Source organism: Stenella coeruleoalba, assembly GCF_951394435.1.
Source record: "Stenella coeruleoalba genome assembly, chromosome: 7".
NCBI lineage: Eukaryota > Metazoa > Chordata > Mammalia > Artiodactyla > Delphinidae > Stenella > Stenella coeruleoalba.
Window position 1 is genome coordinate 54,745,414 of NC_137153.1, and position 21,199 is coordinate 54,766,612.

General features: G+C 43.2%; 1 protein-coding gene across 3 annotated transcripts in view; it reads left to right on the plus strand.

Moving 5' to 3' along the window:
* The window catches only part of SLC24A2 (solute carrier family 24 member 2), a 242,518-nt gene that overhangs the window by 208,540 nt on the left and 12,779 nt on the right, over positions 1-21,199 (plus strand). For all 3 annotated transcript variants that reach the window (XM_079925518.1, XM_079925520.1, XM_079925519.1), the window contains one exon: positions 7,579-7,719. In XM_079925518.1, coding sequence (XP_079781644.1) covers positions 7,579-7,719 — 141 coding nt within the window. The remainder of the gene's footprint in view (positions 1-7,578; positions 7,720-21,199) is intronic.

Sequence of the window (21,199 nt, forward strand, 5' to 3'; positions counted from 1 at the left end):
TCATATCTCAGGCTCGGTGAATGTTTTTATGGATGTCTCTTCCCACTCCCAGCGCTTCGGGGTCTTCTTAGGGATTCACAGCACGCACTGCACTCCATGAGCTTTGCCCCATTTGCTCATTCGTGTGGGCATCTGTGTGACTGAACAATGTGGAGGTAAAACTGATTCTTTTTTTCTACAGATATAAATTGTAGAAACAGCAACCGCAACAAATATACTAGGAACCATTCTTTTTAAGTAGAAGTCCAAATCACTTGAAATCTTCACCTTCCCCCAGTTTGACCCTGGCCCAATATTTTAGCATAAATGAATTATATTTTTACAGAGATACCTAAGTACTGGCATTGCATTTTATCCAGCATCATGCCACACTGAAGGGACTCTCCAGTGGGAAGAGGTGGCATTCCTGAGTGCTGAACTCACTGGTCCTTTTGAGGGGGTTAAAGAAGAATCAAACCCCACCGAGTTGAGAGCTAGGCAGGTGCAAGCGATCCTCTGAGCTTTGCTCCTTGTGAACTGGAGATGAGATGTTATTACCAATCAATAAAACTGAACTCAAGGATGGCCTATTTTCAGCTGCCTCCTGGGTGTTCATTTTAATTCTCTGACAACAGAGATTGCATTAAAGTGGGCTCACCTTCACGCAGGAATCTTGCACAGTGCCCTTCACAGACAAGAATAAGAAATTGAGTTGCCTCCAAGAAATATTTTTCTGGCTGGAGAGGCAACTTCTGGACTAATAAATCCAACTCAAGCCCCTCCAATGGGAACCTGACACTTACTCTGGGGCAAACCATCCAGACGAGGCACAAGTGGAAATAGTATAAGATGCACGTGCAGGGCTTCCCTGGTGGCGCAGTGGTTGAGAGTCCACCTGCCGATGCAGGGGACGCGGGTTCGTGCCCCGGTCCGGGAAGATCCCACATGCCACGGAGTGGCTGGGCCTGTGAGCCATGGCTGCTGAGCCTGCGCGTCCAGAGCCTGTGCTCTGCAACGGGAGAGGCCACAACAGTGAGAGGCCCGCGTACCACACAAAAAAACAAAACAACAACCAAAAAAAACCAACAAGATGCATGTGCAAAGAAGCTGAACCAATTCTCATAATGCTAGGCCACAAATGGACGGGCTGCTGTCACTCCTCCCATTCACTAGATAAAGGAAAATAAAAATGAGTTGATTGCTCCAGAGACCTCCCAATAGGTGCTTACTGCCCCCTGGAACTGTTCTCTTCTATCTGTAGGTGTTCTGATAGCCAGACCTCCAGATTCCAACCTTCAGTATTGATAATGAATCCAAGAAGGTAGTTGTCCATTTGTCATGTGTTGTCATGTACAGTAACATCTTTCCTCTCTCTCACTCATAAAGTTATCCCCAAAATTCTGTTGGACCACTGCAGAGTTTTATTTTTAGGTCTGCCCCACCTTCACAAAGATTCGAGCTGCTTGCAAAAATACATCTGATGTAAGAGGATAAAATGACTAGTTTGAGAAAATTCAGCAAAGGATGGAAAGGAAAGGAAGAGAGTTAGACTAGAGTAAGGTGAGTGCAGATTCCAGTGCTGTGATTGCTGGACAGGGTTACAGATTTGGCTCTGAACTCCCCAGTACCAAAAAATAAAGATTATCGTTTCCCTGATGCACGGATTTCTGTTTCTCGGAGGAAGCCTGACTCTTCCCAGTGCTGAGATGTGAAAGAGTTTTCTCCCTTGATTCCTCCTAAAGAGGACACTGGATCAGCCAGGATAAGGTTCTACTGTGAGCAACCAAAACCCCAAAATAACAACAGCTTAAGTAAGATAGAATTTTCTGTCTCTCCCAAGTCTTTTTAGGCAGCCCGGAGCTAGAATGGCTCTTGATGGGTGTCAGAGGTCAGATCCTTTTATACTATTTCTCCACCTCATGGTCTAAGATAGCTGTTCAAGCTCTGGCCAAAATGTCCCCATTCCTGGCAGCCAGAAGGAGGAAGGAGTGAGGAAGGATACACCTCCACCCTTCAAAGATACATCCCAGAAGTTGCAGAGAATACTTCCCATTCCATCTCATTGGCCAGAACTTCATCCCATGACCACACCTTGTTACAAGGAAGACTAGAAATAGTCTTTATTCCAGACCCAGGTAAAAGTAGGCCTTCTATCACTAAAGCGCAAGGGCGGTGTATTAGGTTGCTAGGGCTGCTATAACAAAATACCACAGGCTGCGTGGCTTAAACCACCGAAATTTATTTCCTCACGGTTCCGGAGGCTGGATATCCAAGATCAAGGGGCCTACAGGTTGTTTTCCTCTGAGGCCCCTCTCCTTGCAGATGGCTGCCTTCTTGCTGTGTCCTCCCACGGCCTTTCCTCCGTGCATGCACATCCCTGGTGTCTCTCCATGAGTCCTAATATCCTGTTCTTATGAGGACACCAGTCGTATTGGGTTAAGACCCGCCCTAATGTCCTCATTTTAACTTAATCACCTCTTTAAGGGCCCTATCTCCAGTCACAGCTAAGGTCCTGGGGGTTGGGTCTTCAAAATATGAGTTTGGGGAGACACAATTCAATCCATAACAGGCAGAATAGATACTAGAGAACACGCAGAAGCTGTTGCCAGCATCCCCGTAACTAGATAAAGAATAAATTCTTTGGAGCCATTTGTTCTGTCTCCCCTTTGAAATCCAAGTCTCCTTCAAATCAAGAGTCCCAGAACTTAGTGCAATGCTTTCTACCTAAAAAGAACTCAGTGAATACTTGCAGGTGGTCATGGTCACCACCCAAGGAATCCCAGCTCGAGCAGAGAAAGGCAGCCAGGATTCCTGATTCTCCACCACCTGCTCTTCCCACCAGGCTGCACTGACTCCTTCAAGATCAGACAACCAGAATGTGGAAACTTACAGTTCTACGTCTTAGGCTCAGATTTTCCATGTCAGAGATTACAAGGCCCTAAAGCAGTCATTGGTACCCTGGTTTTACAAAATTCTAGGGATTCTGTGGAGACCCCAGTAGATCTCAAACTACCTTAAGCTATCACGAGACATTTGAACTTTTTCAGGATCATTTTGCCTTGTTTTTTTTCTATAGACGTGCTGCAGAAGCTTTAGGAGGTAAGGATGGATTTTTGCAAGGTCAAAGCCAGGATGCCGCAACTCCAGGAAAAGCTGGAAAATCAGTGGCCAGCCTCTCCCGGGGCCGAGACAAATGAGCATGCCAGCAGCCCCAGCTTGGGCAAAGGCAAATCGAGCCCCCAGACTTGGAACAGAATTTTTTCCCTCTAACCAGCTTGCAAGCTGTTGCCCACTGAACCAGAGTGAGATTGCACTTGGCAAAAAGACAAAGAGAATTTCCCCTGAATATGCTGACAACCTTGCTCCCCAGGCACCTCTAGAATCCTCCGAAGGGTTCTGGGCTCCTGTACTTCTCTATAGCAAGATTTGTCCCCAAGAGGCCGTGAAGTCCCCACGGAGAGCACTGTTTGTACAGCCTGAGACCCAATCTCTTCTCCTCGTCCGTTTCTGCCCTAGCAACAGCAACCTCAAATGCAGATTTTGGAAGCCGTACAATAGAGCTAATTGTTTGTGTTGGACCAGTAGTATGTTTAGAGCTTATGTATCTAAACAGACAATTATTTTCTACTATATTCTAGGGGTACTGCCTGCCTGGTGACTTTGGCAGATTGAGAAAGGAGCTAATCCGTAGGTTATAAGCACAAGGGTTATTGATGAAATGTCACCATCTGTTGGTGTCATTAAAATGATATGAGTCATAAAGAGTTGCTTTTGTTTTTTCTCTGAAAAAGGTTAGCTTAGAGTTTAGAGAGGAGTTGCTCGATTGCAGATGGCAGTGGGGGACCTGACTGGGGGGAGTGTCAACTCTGGAAGTGGGAGGAGCCTTGATGAGCTCATCAGATCAGCCTGATGGGTCTTCAAGGAAGTGCTGGCATCCTCTATCTGAATAAAACCACCTACCTTGCATGAGACAGGGTACTTATTAGGCAGACTGCAAATTCTCAACTCTCCCATGGTCCTCCCTATTCCTGAGGCATCTACCAGGTGGGGAGGGGAAAGTCATTCATTTGGATTAAACAAGAAAGATCGTATCTGGGAGGGAACAGCTAAAATGCACCTGTCTCCTAATCTTCACTGGTCTGATTACACAGAGATTATTCATGTAGTCAACTGACAGCTTGGGAGGCTGGTGAGCCCAGCAGGGAGTGGTACTCTCTACGTCCGCTACATCTTCTGGGAGGACGATGAGTTGGCTCAGAAGAGGAACCAGGGGCAGCATGCCCAAGCTTCTGTCAGGGATGTGAGCCCTCGGGATAAGTAAAAGAAGCAGTGGATGAACCCGCATGAACTACATAGCAAAGGAAACAGCTTTTGGTTTTGTTGACTTTCTCTGTTGACTTCCTGTTTTCACTTTCACTGATTTATTTTTTTTCTCACAAACATTTTTTTTATACAGCAGGTTCTTATTAGTTATCTATTTTATACATAGTAGTGTATACATGTCAATCCCAATCTCCCAATTCATCCCACCACCACCCCACCCCCGCTTTCCTCCCTTGGTGTGCATACATTTGTTCTCTACATCTGTGTCTCTATTTTTGCCTTGAAAACCGGTTCATCTGTACCATTTTTCTAGATTCCACATACATGCGTTAATATATGATATTTGTTTTTCTCTTTCTGACTTGCTTCATTCTGTATGACAGTCTCTAGGTCCATCCACATCTCTACAAATGACCCCATTTCGTTCCCTTTTATGGCTGAGTAATATTCCATTGTATATATGTACCACATCGTCTTTATCCATCCGTCTGTCGATGGGCATTTAGGTTGATTCCATGTCCTGGCTATTGTAAATAGTGCTGCAATGAACATTGGGGTGCATGTGTCTCTTTGAATTATGGTTTTCTCTGGGTATATGCCCAGTAGTGGGATTGCTGGATCATATGGTAATTCAATTTTTAGTTTTTTAAGGAACCTCCATACTGTTCTCCATAGTGGCTGTATCAATTTACATTCCCACCAACAGTGCAAGAGGGTTCCCTTTTCTCCACACCCTCTCCAGCATTTGTTGTTTGTAGATTTTCTGATGATGCCCATTCTAACTGGTGTGAGGTGATACCTCATTGTAGTTTTGATTTGCGTTTCTCTAATAATTAGTGATGTTGAGCAGCTTTTCATGTGCTTCTTGGCCATCTGTGTGTCTTCTTTGGAGAAATGTCTGTTTAGGTCTCCTGCCCATTTTTTGATTGGGTTGTTTGTTTTTTTAATATTGAGCTGCGTGAGCTGTTTATATATTTTGGAGATTAATCTTTTGTCCATTGATTCATTTGCAAATATTTTCTCTCATTCTAGGGTTGTCTTTTCGTATTGTTTATGGTTTCCTTTGCTGTGCAAAAGATTGTAAGTTTCATTATGTTCCATTTGTTTATTTTTGTTTTTATTTCCATTACTCTAGGAGGTGGGTCAAAAAAGATCTTGCTGTGATTTATGTCAAAGAGTGTTCTTCCTTTGTTTTCCTCTAAGAGTTTTATAGTGTCCGGTCTTAAATTTAGGTCTTTAATCCATTCTGAGTTTATTTTTGCATATGGTGTTAGGTAGTGTTCTAATTTCATTCTTTGACATGTAGCTGACCAGTTTTCCCAGCACCCCGTATTGACGAGACTGTCTTTTCTCCATTGTATATCCTTGCCTCCTTTGTCATAGATTAGTTGAACTTTATTGATTTCTGCCCTAATGTTTATTATTTCTTTTCTTCTGCTTACTTTGGATTTAATTTGCTTTTCTTTTTCTAGTTTCCTAAGGTGGAAATGTAGATTACTGATTTTAGATCTTCCTTCTTTTCCAACATATTGCATAGCAAAGGGATGGGGAGCATAAGAAGTATATTTAATGAGGATGCAGACAACCTGAATAAACCGTGCTGACTTCCTAATTCTGCCTTATTCCCTAATCCTCTTATTTCTCTCATATTTGGTGTTTAAAATTCGTTCACCCACTGCCAAGGACATCCATGAAAGAGAAAGAACCTTTTTCAGTATGGCTTAAGATTAGCTTTTTTTAATAATTTTTTTTAAATTTTAACTTCTGGAGAGAAAGTGGGGGTGATTGTGTAAACCACTACAAATCCTTTTGGCAGTACTAGGGTGTAAATTATAAATAATAAACATAACGTGGGCTTTCCTGGTGGCGCAATGGTTGAGAGTCCGCCTGCCGATGCAAGGGACACGGGTTTGTGCCCCGGTCCGGGAAGATCCCACATGCCACGGAGCGGCTGGCCCATGGCCGCTGAGCCTGTGCTCCGCAATGGGAGAGGCCACAACAGTGAGAGGCCTGCGTACCACAAAAAAAAAAAAAGAAACATAACATGCAGCAAATCGGGCCTCACACCCAGCCCTGCCTCTAGTCTTATCCTTTTCCTCTAAGACAACTTGCCCAAGCCTGGCCCACTTACCACCTCCCTAGGGAGAGAAGTGCTGGGGGGATTCAGTGCTGCTTGAAATAGCACAGGATGCTGGAAGCAAGAGCCATGGGTGGGGGGCAGGGGGGAGGGCAGGAGCTGTATGAAGCCTGTGTGGGTTATTTATATGGTCTCAAAAGGAAGCATCCATGGAAATGTTCCTATTGATATTTTTAGACCTGACGCTTGGTCCTGCTGCTGCACTTTCATTTTTAAACAAGCAGAGAAGGGAGTGATTGATGCTGTCTGCAGTGCTGTTTCGGAGGCTTGGAGGGCCCATCTGACAGGCTAATGGTCATCCTGCCAGGCCCTGATCCACCTTCTGTCCCTTCTAGCTCTGGGACCTCAGAAGCTGCTGACCTCAGCAGGCAGCGAATAATACGCTGGCCGCTTGCTGCCAGGTCAGAAACTCTGAAGTTTACCCCCTGGCTCTGCAGCCCTGTGTGCTCGACCCCCACAGGTTTAGCATCCTCTACTTCCATACTCTGTTTCTCTGTGAATGCATATATATGTTTGCATAATAAGCCTTTGGCCGGAAATAAAATGGTTTCGAATTTAACGAGGTGATTAAGCAGGTTAGAAACTCACAACCACACAATAATCCATGAACTTAACTATTCCAGGGTCACTGAAGGGAGTTGAGTATTGTTACCGACTGATTTCTGTGGTTACTTTCATTTGCCCACTCCAAATCAGTGTTCTAAAAAAATGATTTTTAATTATTTTAATTAAAAAAAATGTATTCCCAAGGATACTGAATCCTGTGGCTTTCTCCTCAAGAAGAGAGAAGAAAGTTGGCATTGGGGTCTTTTGCTCTGCAGGTATGGTTTCTCCTAAGTTCATGGATCAGAGTCCACTCCAGTTGAAGGATCAGTTCAGGAAAGTGAGAAGCTGGAGAGTGTTCAGGGAAGGGAAAGACAGTTCTTAAATTCTCATGGCTGAGCAATGCATTGTTTGTTCCTGGGAGTCAGACTATGACAAGGTGGGGTTCTCTTACAAACCTAAAAATTACATGGATGAAGCAGCTGAGATGACCCAAGAAAACTCCTAATGAGATCCGGAACTTCTCTCCTTGCTTTGTGGCCTGCAGATGTTATTGTCTTTTTTGTTCATTTTCTCTCTCTCTCTTTCTACAACAGACCACAGAGACGGGTGAAGACGAGGAGGACCAGCCTCTCAGCCTGGCCTGGCCTTCCGATACCCACAAGCAAGTCACGTTCCTGATTGTTTTCCCCATAGTGTTTCCTCTCTGGATTACCTTACCTGATGTTCGCAAACCTGTGAGTAGAGCATTTTTTTTTTTTTGAAATGAATTTCTTGTAAAAAGCGCAGCATATAGCAGTATGCACAGCCTGCTTCTACTTGTCTTAAAAGGAAAAGGGGGTGACGTATACACATGTATATGCATATATATGTGCCTGAAATTTCTCTGGACAAATACACAATAATAGTGATGGTTCTGGCTGTTGAAACTACGTAATGAACGGCCCCAAAACTTAGTGGTAATGAAATGACAACCATTTTATTCTGCTCGTGGATCCTGTGGACACGTTGGGGATGGCTGGTCTCTGCTCCACAGTGTTTGGGGCCTCAGCTGGGAAGACTCAAGTGGCTGGGGGCTGGAATCATCTGGAGATGTCCTGGCTCACGTTTCTGGCACCTGGGCAGAGATGATTCAAATTCTGGGCTCAGCTGGGACTGTCTACTGGAGAGCCTAACGTGGCCTCTCTACGTGACTAGGGTTTTCTCACGGTATGGAGGCGTCAGGATAGTCAGATGTCTTACATAAGAGATCAGGACTCCAAGAGTGAGTGTTCTAGCAACACAAGGAGAAGCTGCATTGTCTCTGATGGCCTAGTCTCAGCAGTCACAGAGTCACCTCCACTGAACCCTACTGCTCAAAGCAGTCGTAAGTCTGTCTTGATTAAAGGGGAGGAGATAAGAAGTCTCCCTAGAACATATCAGTGTCCTATAGCATATGACACCCTCGATGGTAGCAGTTTCAGAGAACTTGCGACCATGGTTTAAAACCACTACGGTGATTGTCTCTGCAAAGGGGAACTGAAGGTCTGAGGCAGAAGGGTGACTCACATTTTGTTGAATGTTTGTGTACGTGAATTATTCGTTCGATTCAAAAAATAATTTACAGAAATGCTTTCGTCTGGTGTAAATGCCTGTATGTCTGATCTGCTCCCACCGGTATTATTATCATTACCATAATCAATATTATTATCTGCCGCTATTATGTACTGGATGCTGTGAACACAATACCATCTTATAATCAGCAAAGTACAATCTGAATGTATATCAAATCAAAAGAACATCCTTTCCCAGTAGCGTCAAACTGGGTTCCTGGGCCACTGTCCCAAAGGGTGAAAGAACTAATGAGAGATAAGGAGAAACAGCTCTACTTTTTATTATGGCCCTATACACACACGTACTCATTCAACAAACGTGTGTACCTACTATGTATCATGCTCTATCCTTGGTATACTCCATAAATTCTATTGTAAATCTCAGAAAACATCTAGTATGGGCATATACATATATATATATATATATATGCCTGCACTATATATATATATATAAAATTATATATATATATATATACACACACATACATATAATTGGCATAAGTAGAAAGAAACTTAGGCAAAAAGAGTTAACTAGCTCAAGCCTGGTCACTTCCTAGGTCATAGAGCTGAGATTCAGATCCAGGCCCGTGTGACCACACAGCTTGGGCTCTTCCTCATATTTCTTTTTTTTTGGTGGTGGTACGTGAGCCTCTCACTGTTGTGGCCTCTCCCGTTGCGGAGCACAGGCTCCGGACGCGCAGGCTCAGTGGCCATGGCTCACGGGCCCAGCCGCTCCGCGGCATGTGGGATCTTCCCGGACCGGGGCACGAACCCGTGTCCCCTGCATCGGCAGGCGGACTCTCAACCACTGCACCACCAGGGAAGCCCCTCTTCCTCATATTTCTTGATGCCAGAAGGTAGAAATCTGAAAACATTATTTCTAAAAGCATTTGGAATAGAATACTGTGGTAACATCCAGCATAATGTAGCATCCCTCTTCAAGAGCCCTGTGATGATCACACCTTCCTCCCTTGAAAAAGACTGGAGAAAAATCCTGTCTCGTTACCCTGACCTAGAAATAATCCAGCCTGATAGAGAGCCTTGTCTTGTCAAGTACAGGCCAGGAATGACCCCTCATTTAAGGACTCCTGACATTAGACGATTCCTAGGAAAGGGTGAGTGTAGCAGGTGTGGCTCACTTAAGGTGCTATCTAGGTTTCTTTGTTCAAGATGCTGTTACAGAGCATCTGCTGTATGCAAAGGCCTGGCTTCCTGGAAACCTGCAGCCAAATAGCTGGAATGCGTTCAGTTTCTTCTTGGCTCCCATCACATTAACATTTCTGAGATGTGTGTGCTCACATGCACTCACTCACTCATTCTCTCTGTCTCTCTCTCTTTCTGTCGCCATTGCTCTGCTGTTTAGTCCGATGCTTTTGCTTAACTCAGGGAGGAAAATGAGGGAGACAGACAGGGTTTTCTAAATCCCCACAGCAGGCCTAGAGTGATATGGCCCAGAGTAGTGGGGTCTGGTTCACTGATAAGACTGACTGATATTATCAAATAGATAACTAACAAGGACCTGCTGTATAGCACAGGGAACTATACTCAATATCTTGTAATAACCTATAAGGGAAGAGAATCTGAAGAAGAATACATATAATACATATTGGTTTGGCCAAAAATTTCGTTCGGTTAGTGAATACATTGTTCAATAAAATTCTTGGTGAAAATGAAAAATGTGTCTTTTATTTTCACTTAAAGCTGAACGAACTTTTTGACTAACCCAATATATAACAGAATTGCTGTACTGTACACCTGAAACTAACACAATATTATAAATCAACTATACCTCAATTTTAAAATGTTAATAATAATTTTAAAAATAAATTTTTAGGCCTTCCCTGGTGGCGCAGTGGTTGAGAGTCCGCCTGCCGATGCAGGGGACACGGGTTCATGCCCCAGTCCGGGAAGATCCCACATGCCGCGGAGCGGCTGGGCCCGTGAGCCATGGCCGCTGAGCCTGCGCGTCCAGAGCCTGTGCTCCGCAAACGGGAGAGGCCACAGCAGTGAGAGGCCTGCGTACCGCAAAATAAATAAATAAATAAATTTTTAACAAATGAGTGATTGATGTCAGCACACAACTGCTGAAGCCATCAGGAAGATGTGCAGGAATGGGAGGAAGCTGCCTATGACTCAAGGCCCTAGAATCACAGGGCTGCATGGGACTCTTAGAGCAAAGGCTGGCAAAGTGTTCGTCCCCTCCGTGATCTGATCTGATAGGTCAAGGAAACTGTTAGGGAAGATCAGAGTTCTCAACCTGTAACTCCTAGACAGCAAACAGGATTCCACCATGGCTGTAGTTACCTGGATCGAAACAGAGGCTGATACTCTTAACCTGAGGGGTTCAAAGCAAGCAAATACAGCTGAACATGATGTCCCCCCTGTAGTACTGCTGACTGGTCATTCGCTGAGCAGCATCTCGTGGGAGCCAGCCCCTGCAGCGTGCGCTGGGGTAGCCAATGGGGCTTTTCCTCACTGCACCCCCAAGGGCCATCCCTGGATGGACTGGATTTTTTTCTGTTTCTTTCTGAGTATACCATGTGCTGTTCCAAGCAGAAATGAGACTCCTAGGTAGAACACTGGGTGTTTCTAGATTTCCTCAGCAAATATTTATTGAGCACCTATTATATGCCAGGCATCAGGCTTATGCCCTAAAAAAGATATAAAGACACATCAGTCACAATTCCCATTTTTAAGATGCTCTAAACTCAGTAGAGGAAACAAAGCATGACCACATAGAACTACAGAGCAAGATTGCACAGCTGTACTAGTGAGAGCAGCTAGACTCGAACCCAAGTCTCCTGACTCTGGAGCGTTCTCATGCTACCATTTACTACAGTGGCTTTTCCCACACGATTCATGAGCTGTGCAATCATGGGAAAGTTACTTCTCAACTCTGGACCCCATATTTCCTCCTCTGTGAAATACAGGAGTGGAGGAAGCTCTCTAGATTCCCTGCCAGCGGTGACATTCTGTGATTCAGGAAAGCATAAAGAGATAACTATCAGTACAATATTGCTAATTTAAGGTGACCATATATCCCCGTTTGCCTGAGCTAGTCCGAGTTTACTCTCAAAGCATGCCGGTTTGAGTTATATGGTCATTCTTTGCGTACATGAAATGCCGAACGAAAGCATGCCGATTGATACAAAGGCCAGTAGGTGGCTTCTTACTCATGCTCAGCTCAGGAGAGTTTCATTAGGCTTGATCTTGTGTCAGTTAGCTCTTGCTGTGTAACACACCACCCCAAAACTTAGTGGCTTAAAACAACAAGCATTTTTTTGGCCCATAATTCTATGAGTTGGTGATTTAGGTGGGGCTCAGCCTGACAGTTCTGCTACTTACTTATACGGCTGAGGGCTGGTTGGTGTAGGCGTGTGTCAGCTGGAACACCTTGTCTCTGTTCCACTGGTCTTGTATCCTTAAGCAGGCTAGCCTGGGCTTATTCACATGATGGAGTAGTGAATGTAGTGAAAATGAAAGAGTAGTGAAAGTGAAAGCCGCAAAGCCACAAAGATCTAGTTCAGAATCTGCACACTGTCATTTCCACCACATTCTATTAGTCAATTCAAGGCATAAGGCCAGCCCAGATTCAGAGGCTTGGGAAATAGACCTCATCTCTTCATGGGAGGAATTGCAAAGTGATGCGGTCATTTTTGCAGTCTGCCATGGTCCTCATGTCCTGCCACAAGGGCCTCTTGAAAAATTATCTAGGGAGAGGAGAGACAAAAGAGAAAACTATCAATTAATAGACACTTGCTACTCCTCAGAGCCTGGCAGCTCTGCCTCCTGAGTAGTTTTTGAATTACCCACGGAGATGAGCATCCCAAACCTTGACAATAATTACAATGAAAACACGATTTTTTTTAACATCTTTATTGGGGTATAATTGCTTTACAATGATGTGTTAGTTTCTGCTTTATAACAAAGTGAATCAGTTATACATATACATATGTTCCCATATCTCTTCCCTCCTGCATCTCCCTCCCTCCCACCCTCCCTATCCCACCCCTCCAGGCGGTCACAAAGCACCGAGCTGATATCCCTGTGCTATGTGGCTGCTTCCCACTAGCTATCTACCTTACGTTTGGTAGTGTATATATGTCCATGCCTCTCTCTCGCTTTGTCACAGCTCACCCTTCCCCCTCCCCATATCCTCAAGTCCATTCTCCAGTAGGTCTGTGTCTTTATTCCTCTCTTACCCCTAGGTTCTTCATGACATTTTCTTTTTCTTAAATTCCATATATATGTGTTAGCATACAGTATTTGTCTTTCTCTTTCTGACTTACTTCACTCTGTATGACAGACTCTAGGTCTATCCACCTCATTACAGATAGCTCAATTTCGTTTCTTTTTATGGCTGAGTAATATTCCATTGTATATATGTGCCACACCTTCTTTATCCATTCATCCGATGATGGGCACTTAGGTTGTTTCCATCTCCGGGCTATTGTAAATAGAGCTGCAATGAACATTTTGGTACATGACTCTTTTTGAATTATGGTTTTCTCAGGGGATATGCCCAGTAGTGGGATTGCTGGGTCATATGGTAGTTTGTAGTTTTTTAAGGAATCTCCGTACTGTTCTCCATAGTGGCTGAACCAATTCACATTCCCACCAGCAGTGTAAGAGTGTTCCCTTTTCTCTACACCCTCTCCAGCATTTATTGTTTCTAGATTGTTTGATGATGGCCATTTTGACTGGTGTGAGATGATATCTCATTGTAGTTTTGATTTGCATTTCTCTAATGATTAATGATGTTGAGCATTCTTTCATGTGCTTGTTGGCAGTCTGTATATCTTCTTTGGAGAAATGTCTATTTAAGTCTTCTGCCCATTTTTGGATTGGGTTGTTTGTTTTTTTGTTATTGAGCTGCTTGTAAATTTTGGAAATTAATCCTTTGTCAGTTGCTTCATTTGCAACTATTTTCTCCCATTCTGAGGGTTGTCTTTTGGTCTTGTTTATGGTTTCCTTTGCTGTGCAAAAGCTTTGAAGTTTCATTAGGTCCCATTTGTTTATTTTTATTTCCATTTCTCTAGGAGGTGGGTCAGAAAGGATCTTGCTGTGATTTATGTCATAGAGTGTTCTGCCTATGTTTTCCTCTAAGAGTTTGATAGTTTCTGGCCTTACATTTTGGTCTTTAATCCATTTTGAGCTTATTTTTGTGTATGGTGTTAGGGAGTGATCTAATCTCATACTTTTACATGTACCTGTCCAGTTTTCTCAGCACCACTTACTGAAGAGGCTGTCCTTTCTCCACTGTACATTCCTGCCTCCTTTATCAAAGATAAGGTGACCATATGTGTGTGGGTTTATCTCTGGGCTTTCTATCCTGTTCCATTGATCTATATTTCTGTTTTTGTGCCAGTACCATACTATCTTGATTACTGTAGCTTTGTAGTATAGTCTGAAGTCAGGGAGTCTGATTCCTCCAGCTCCGTTTTACGTTCTCAAGATTGCTTTGGCTATTCGGGGTCTTTTGTGTTTCCATACAAATTGTGAAATTTTTTGTTCTAGTTCTGTGAAAAATGCCAGTGGTAGTTTGATAGGGATTGCATTGAATCTGTAGATTGCTTTGGGTAGTAGAGTCATTTTCACAATGTTGATTCTTCTAATCCAAGAACGTGGTATATCTCTCCATCTATTTGTATCATCTTTAATTTCTTTCATCAGTGTCTTATAATTTTCTGCATACAGGTCTTTTGTCTCCTTAGGTAGGTTTATTCCTAGATATTTTATTCTTTTTGTTGCAATGGCAAATGGGAGTGTTTTCTTTGATTTCACTTTCAGATTTTTCATCATTAGTGTATAGGAATGCCAGAGATTTCTGTGCATTAATTTTGTATCCTGCAACTTTACCAAATTCATTGATTAGCTCTAGTAGTTTTCTGGTAGCATCTTTAGGATTCTCTATGTATAGTATCATGTCATCTGCAAACAGTGACAGCTTTACTTCTTCTTTTCCAATTTGGATTCCTTTTATTTCCTTTTCTTCTCTGATTGCTGTGGCTAAAACTTCCAAAACTATATTGAATAAGAGTGGTGAGAGTGGGCAACCTTGTCTTGTTCCTGATCTTAGTGGAAATGCTTTCAGTTTTTCACCATTGAGGACAATGTTGGCTGTGGGTTTGTCATATATGGCCTTTATTATGTTGAGGAAAGTTCCCTCTATGCCTACTTTCTGCAGGGTTTTTATCATAAATGGGTGTTGAATTTTGTCAAAAGCTTTCTCTGCATCTATTGAGATGATCATAAGGTTTTTCTCCTTCAATTTGTTAATATGGTGTATCACATTGATAGATTTGTGTATATTGAAGAATCCTTGCATTCCTGGAATAAACCCCACTTGATCATGGTGTATGATCCTTTTAATGTGCTGTTGGATTCTGTTTGCTAGTATTTTGTTGAGGATTTTTGCATCTATGTTCATCAGTGATATTGGCCTGTAGTTTTCGTTCTCTGTGACGTCCTTGTCTGGTTTTGGTATCAAGGTGATGGTGGCCTCGTAGAATGAATTTGGGAGTGTTCCTCCCTCTGCTATATTTTGGAAGACTTTGAGAAGGATAGGTGTTAGCTCTTCTCTAAATGTTTGATAGAATTTGCCTTGTGAAGCCATCTGGTCCTGGGCTTTTGTTTGTTGGAAGATTTTTAATCACAGTTTCAATTTCAGTGCCTGTGATTGGTCTGTTCATATTTTCTATTTCTTCCTGATTAAGTCTTGGCAGGTTGTGCATTTCTAAGAATTTGTCCATTTCTTCCAGGTTGTCCATTTTATTGGCATAGAGTTGCTTGTAGTAATCTCTCATGAGCTTTTGTATTTCTGCAGTGTCAGTTGTTACTTCTCCTTTTTCATTTCTAATTCTATTGATTTGAGTCTTCTCCCTTTTTTTCTTGATGAGTCTGGCTAATGGTTTATCTATTTTGTTTATCTTCTCAAAGAACCAGCTTGTAGTTTTATTGATCTTTGCTATTGTTTCCTTCATGTCTTTTTCATTTATTTCTGATCTGATTTTTATGATTTCTTTCCTTCTGCTAACTTTGGGGTTTTTTCTTCTTCTTTCTCTAATTGCTTTAGGTGCAAGGTTAGGTTGTTTATTCAAGACGTTTCCTGTTTCTTAAGGTGGGCTTGTATTGCTATAAACTTCCCTCTTAGAACTGCTTTTGCTGCATCCCATAGGTTTTGGGTCGTCGTGTCTCCATTGTCATTTGTTTCTAGGTATTTTTTGATTTCCTCTTTGATTTCTTCAGTGATCACTTCGTTATTAAGTAGTGTATTGTTTAGCCTCCATGTGTTTGTATTTTTTACAGATCTTCTCCTGTAATTGATATCTAGTCTCATGGCGTTGTGGTTGGAAAAGATACTTGATACAATTTCAATTTTCTTAAATTTGCCAAGGCTTGATTTGTGACCCAAGATATGATCTATCCTGGAGAATGTTCCATGAGCACTTGAGAAAAATGTGTATTCTGTTGTTTTTGCATGGAGTGGCCTATACATATCAATTAAGTCCATCTTGTTTAATGTATCATTTAAAGCTTGTGTTTCCTTATTTATTTTCATTTTGGATGATCTGTCCATTGGTGAAAGTACTGTGTTTGGGGTCTCCTTTTCACAGGCTGCAGGTTCGTAGTTCCCATTGTTTTTGGTGTCTGTCCCCAGTGGCTGAGGTTGGTTCAGTGGGTTGTGTAGGCTTCCTGGTGGAGGGGACTAGTGCCTGTGTTCTGGTGGATGAGGCTGGATCTTGTCTCTCTGGTGGGCAGGTCCACATCTGGTGGTGTGTTTTGGGGTGTCTGTGGACTTATTATGATTTTAGGCAGCCTCTCTGCTAATGGGTGGGGTTGTGTTCCTGTCTTGCTAGTTGTTTGGCATAGGATGTCCAGCACTGTAGCTTGCTGGTGGTTGAGTGAAGCTGGGTGCTGGTGTTGAGATGGAGGATCTCTGGGAGATTTTTGCCATTTGATATTAAGTGGAGCTGGGAGGTCTCTTGTGGACCAGTGTCCTGAAGTTGGCTCTCCCATCTCAGAGACACAGCACTGACTCCTGGCTTTAGCACCAAGAGCCTTTCATCCACACGGCTCAGAATAAAAGGGAGAAAAAGTGGAGAGAAAGAATTAGTAGAAGTAGAAAGAAAGAAAGAAAGGAGGGAAGGAAGGAAGAAGGAAAGAAAGAAAGGAGGGAGGGAGGAAGGAAGGAGGGAAGGAAGGAAAAAGGAAAGAAAGAAAGAAGATACAGTAAAATAAAGTAAAATATAATAAAGTTATTAAATTAAAAAATATTTAGAAAAAAAAGGGACAGATAGAACCTTAGGACAAATGGTGGAAGCAAAGCTATACAGACAAAATCTCACACAGAAGCATACACATACACACTCACAAAAAGAGGAAAAGGGGAAAAAAATCATAGATCTTGCTCTCGAAGCCCACCTCCTCAATTTGGGATGACTCGTTGTCTATTCATGTATTCCCCAGATGCAGGGTACATCAAGTTGATTGTGGAGCTTTAATCCACTGCTTCTGAGGCTGCTGGGAGAGATTTCCCTTTCGCTTCTTTGTTCTCACAGCTCCCAGGGCTCAGCTTTGGATTTGGCCCCGCCTCTGCGTGTAGGTCGCTGGAGGGCGTCTGTTTTTTGCTCAGACAGGACAGGGTTAAAAGAGCCGCTGATTCGGGGGCTCTGGCTCACTCAGGCCGGGGGGAGGGAGGGGCACGGAGTGCAGGGCGAGCCTGCGGCGGCAGAGGCTGGCGTGACGTTGCACCAGCCTGAGGCCCGCCGTGCGTTCTCCCGGGGAAGTTGCCCCTGGATCCCAGGAACCTGGCAGTGGCGGGCTGCACAGGCTCCCCAGACGGAGGGTGTGGATAGTGACCTGTGTTCGCACACAGGCTTCTTGGTGTTAGCAGCAGCAGCCTTAGCGTCTCATGCCCGCCTCTGGGGTACGTGCTTTCAGCCGCGGCTCGCGCCCGTCTCTGGAGCTCCTTTAAGCAGCGCTTTTAAACCCCTCTCCTCGCGCACCAGGAAACAAAGAGGGAAGAAAAAGTCTCTTGCCTCTTCAGCAGCTCCAGACCTTTTCCCAGACTCCCTCCTGCAGGCTGTGTTCACGCAGCCAACCCCAGTCCTCTCCCTGCGCTCCGACCAAAGCCCGAGCCTCAGCTCGCAGCCCCGCCCACCCCGGCGGATGAGCAGACAAGCCTCTCGGGCTGGTGAGTGCCGGTCGACACCGATCCTCTGTGCGGGAATCTCCCCGCTTTGCCCTCCGCACCCCTGTTGCTGTGCTCTCCTCCATGGCTCTAAAGCTCCCCCCTCCGCCTCCCGCAGGCTCTGCCCGCAAAGGGGCTTCCTAGTGTGTGGAAACCTTTCCTCCTTCACAGCTCCCTCCCACTGGTGCAGGTCCCGTCCCTATTCTTTTGTCTCTGTTTTTTCTTTTTTTCTTTTGCCCTACCCAGGTACGTAGGGGGTTTCTTGCCTTTTGGGAGGTCTGAGGTCTTCTGCCAGCATTCAGTAGGTGTTCTGTAGGAGTTGCTCCGCGTGTAGATGTATTTCTGGTGTATCTGTGGGGAGGACGGTGATCTCCACATCTTACTCTTCCACCATCTTCCCCTCCCCGATTTTTTTTTTAAGGTATACATCTAGTTTCAGAGTAAATAATACTCCCACTTGCTTTTATTTACACTTCATTTATATGCAAATTATATGACAGTGCTTGTTGAATTATGCATTCTTCCAGCTCAGATAATTAATGGTGGGCTTCACTTTTATAGTTTTTTTAAATTAATGGCTTTTAGAAGTACAAGAACTGAAATGCAAACCTTAATGAGGAATATGTCTTTGATGAAAATTGAAAATAATAAAGGAAGCAAAGACCCCAAAAGTTTTATTTTCTCATGGCCTAGGATGGATGTTCTTACAAAACAAGAATGCATCTCATGAGATATCAAAATATGACCCATCAGAGCTAGGAAGGTGCTTCAGAACCCAGCTAGATTTTTGCAATTTCTGTCATGCATTGGTTCATTCACCAAGTATTTATTGTGTCTACTATGTACCAAGCACGGTTCTAGCAAGGATGGAGTGATTGAGGCCCTGAGAAGTTGAGTGACTTGTCCAAGCAAAACCAGCTAATAAGAAGCAAAGCCAAGACTCTAGGCCATATCTCTGCAGTCACTTTCACCTCCCTGAGTTTGTTTTCTTAACTCTTAAAAATCAAAATGAGCTTAATATTGTCTAATAACATCTGCCATTACTATCCAAGCACTTGTTCTGTGTCAGGCAGTTTGCTAGACACTTCATGTGTGTGGAAATCCTCAGAACTACTAGACATTGTTATTCCTCCCATTTTACAGAGAAAGTAACTGAGATTTAGAGCGATTAAATAATTTGTCTCAGGGCACAGAGCTGGTAATTGATGAGCAAGGATTTCAGTACTGGTCACAGTAATCCAGAGACCATACTTTTAATCTTTAACAGGATTGCTTTGGAGAACTCTGTTAAATATGTATGCCCCAGAACCTTGCACAGAGGAGATGCTTAGTGAATATTTGTCGAATTTAAATAAGTTAGGAGATAGCCAATTTGTGCGACCAGCTAATGTCCAGTAATGTTTTTTAAGCCAAGAAAATATCACTCTGATGTACTAAAAACTTCTAATGAGAATATTAGCTGTCAATTATACAAGTAAACCATTACATTGGAACCAAATGGACACATGTGCCAGCCAACACATGGATACAATTTGCTTTTTGCTAATTGGTATGAGGTCCATCCCAGCAGATGTCAGGATGAACCGCCATTACTAACCATAAATTGACACATCAGACCTTGGCTTCAGGAGCTCTTTTCTTCCTTCCAATGAGACTGGTAACTAAATAAGAGTACACGTGCTACTGGGCAGTGATAACTGGAATGAGACCACAGAGTCCAAAGAAGGGAAATAGTCCAGAAAAAAACGAAAGAAGGAATTACCTGGGCTGTGAGATTGGAAATGGTAAGGTACTTTGACAGTCAGGGAAACACTTAACCAAACTGTTGATGCATGAAAGGTTGATGCTTCCAAAGCAGGAACAATATGGGAGGCTGGGTGAGGCAGACGGTTGTACAGCTGGAATGCTAGTCTGTATTTCCCTGAGGCTCTTTATTTGCTGACATTCAGAGCATAGGCTAGTATTATGATGATGATGATCATTATGTGTCCAAAGTCGGGTATATTTTGAGCATTATCGGCCCTGTCTTTCTTTAGGAATGAGTATAACCTAGATTCCTAACATCTAGGAATGCGTGCTTATATAGTCAGAGAGACCTAGATTTGAATTTCATGTCTAGTTCAAGATCTGGGTACAGCGTAAGTGCCCAGCCTTTACCTACCCCTAGTTAATGATGAAGACCTGAAATTTTACAAAGAAAAAATATTTTTAAACCTTTTTTTCAATGAGTTCCTAATCCAATACTAGGTACCTTTAGATGTCCACTAATGACTAATTGGCTTCTTGATTAAGACTCATAAGCATCAAATTTTGAAACACAGAGGTTTTCAATAATATGTTGGTGTAAACTTAGCACCTTTAAATCCTTAGTCCGATTCCTTACTTTCTGCCTTTTGACTGGGAATGGTCTATGGTTCAGGGATGATATTTTTTAGATGAGAAATATGTTCAAATAATTTGATTCTGACTTGTGATGCTGTATCAATGAACAGACATGCAAAGGTACAAAAAAATTAAACAATAATAAAATAATAGTTACATACTTAGTAAGTGAGCTAACCTGGAAAGGGGCCATACCTATGAAATGAGGACTCTCCCAGGATATCCAGTCCACGTGCCATGTCATAAAGTGTGGAGATGGTACTCTGTTCCCTCCCAGGATGCTCAAAGTCAAGCTAAGGATTGGCTACTGCTCAAACCACATGGGTGGTCCCACATCACAAGAGGGGGCCCTTCTCTTCCCTGTGATAGAGCATGGCGTGGGAGATGAAGCCCTCATCACACCTAGGATCCTGAAACAGTGACTTGCGGCCAGAGGAAAAGAATAGGGACTCTAATCAGCTGAATGCCTTGCCTGGGAAAAATTGATTTCTTGGCACTGGCAATTCCAAGGCTCAGGGAATCTGGTCTCCAGAATCCAGCTGAACCCCTTGCTTTAAAGGAATTTGCTTTCGAAGTGAATGTCTCAAGCTCCACTTTGAAAATTTGATGACTTTTTTCCCATAACCCATTAAATAGTGCTTAGGTCCCCAGAAGGAGTCTGAGTCTTTGGCTGAAATATTTTCCTTCGAAGAAAGGGAAGGAGTAGGGGGAAGCATTTAAGAATAAGGTTGTGGCTACTCACCGTGGTTAATGCTTTCCCCAATTTAATCAAGCCCACTGGTCTTCCAGACATCCCAGCTAACAAAAGGCCCAAGAAAAACCACAACCACTGAAAGAAAGAAATGGTTATTGTGCAATTTAATAGAACCATGTGAATGATAATGAAAACATATATTAAAAACTTGAAATTAATAGAGAGAACATAAGCCTGTTTGGGGCAATAGACTGTGTTCATTGTTAAAGATATTCAAAAGATTACCATATGCAGGTTTACCTTTTCCTTTTAATGAAGCTCTCAAAAGCCATGGCAGAAGTGTTCTATGTGACTGC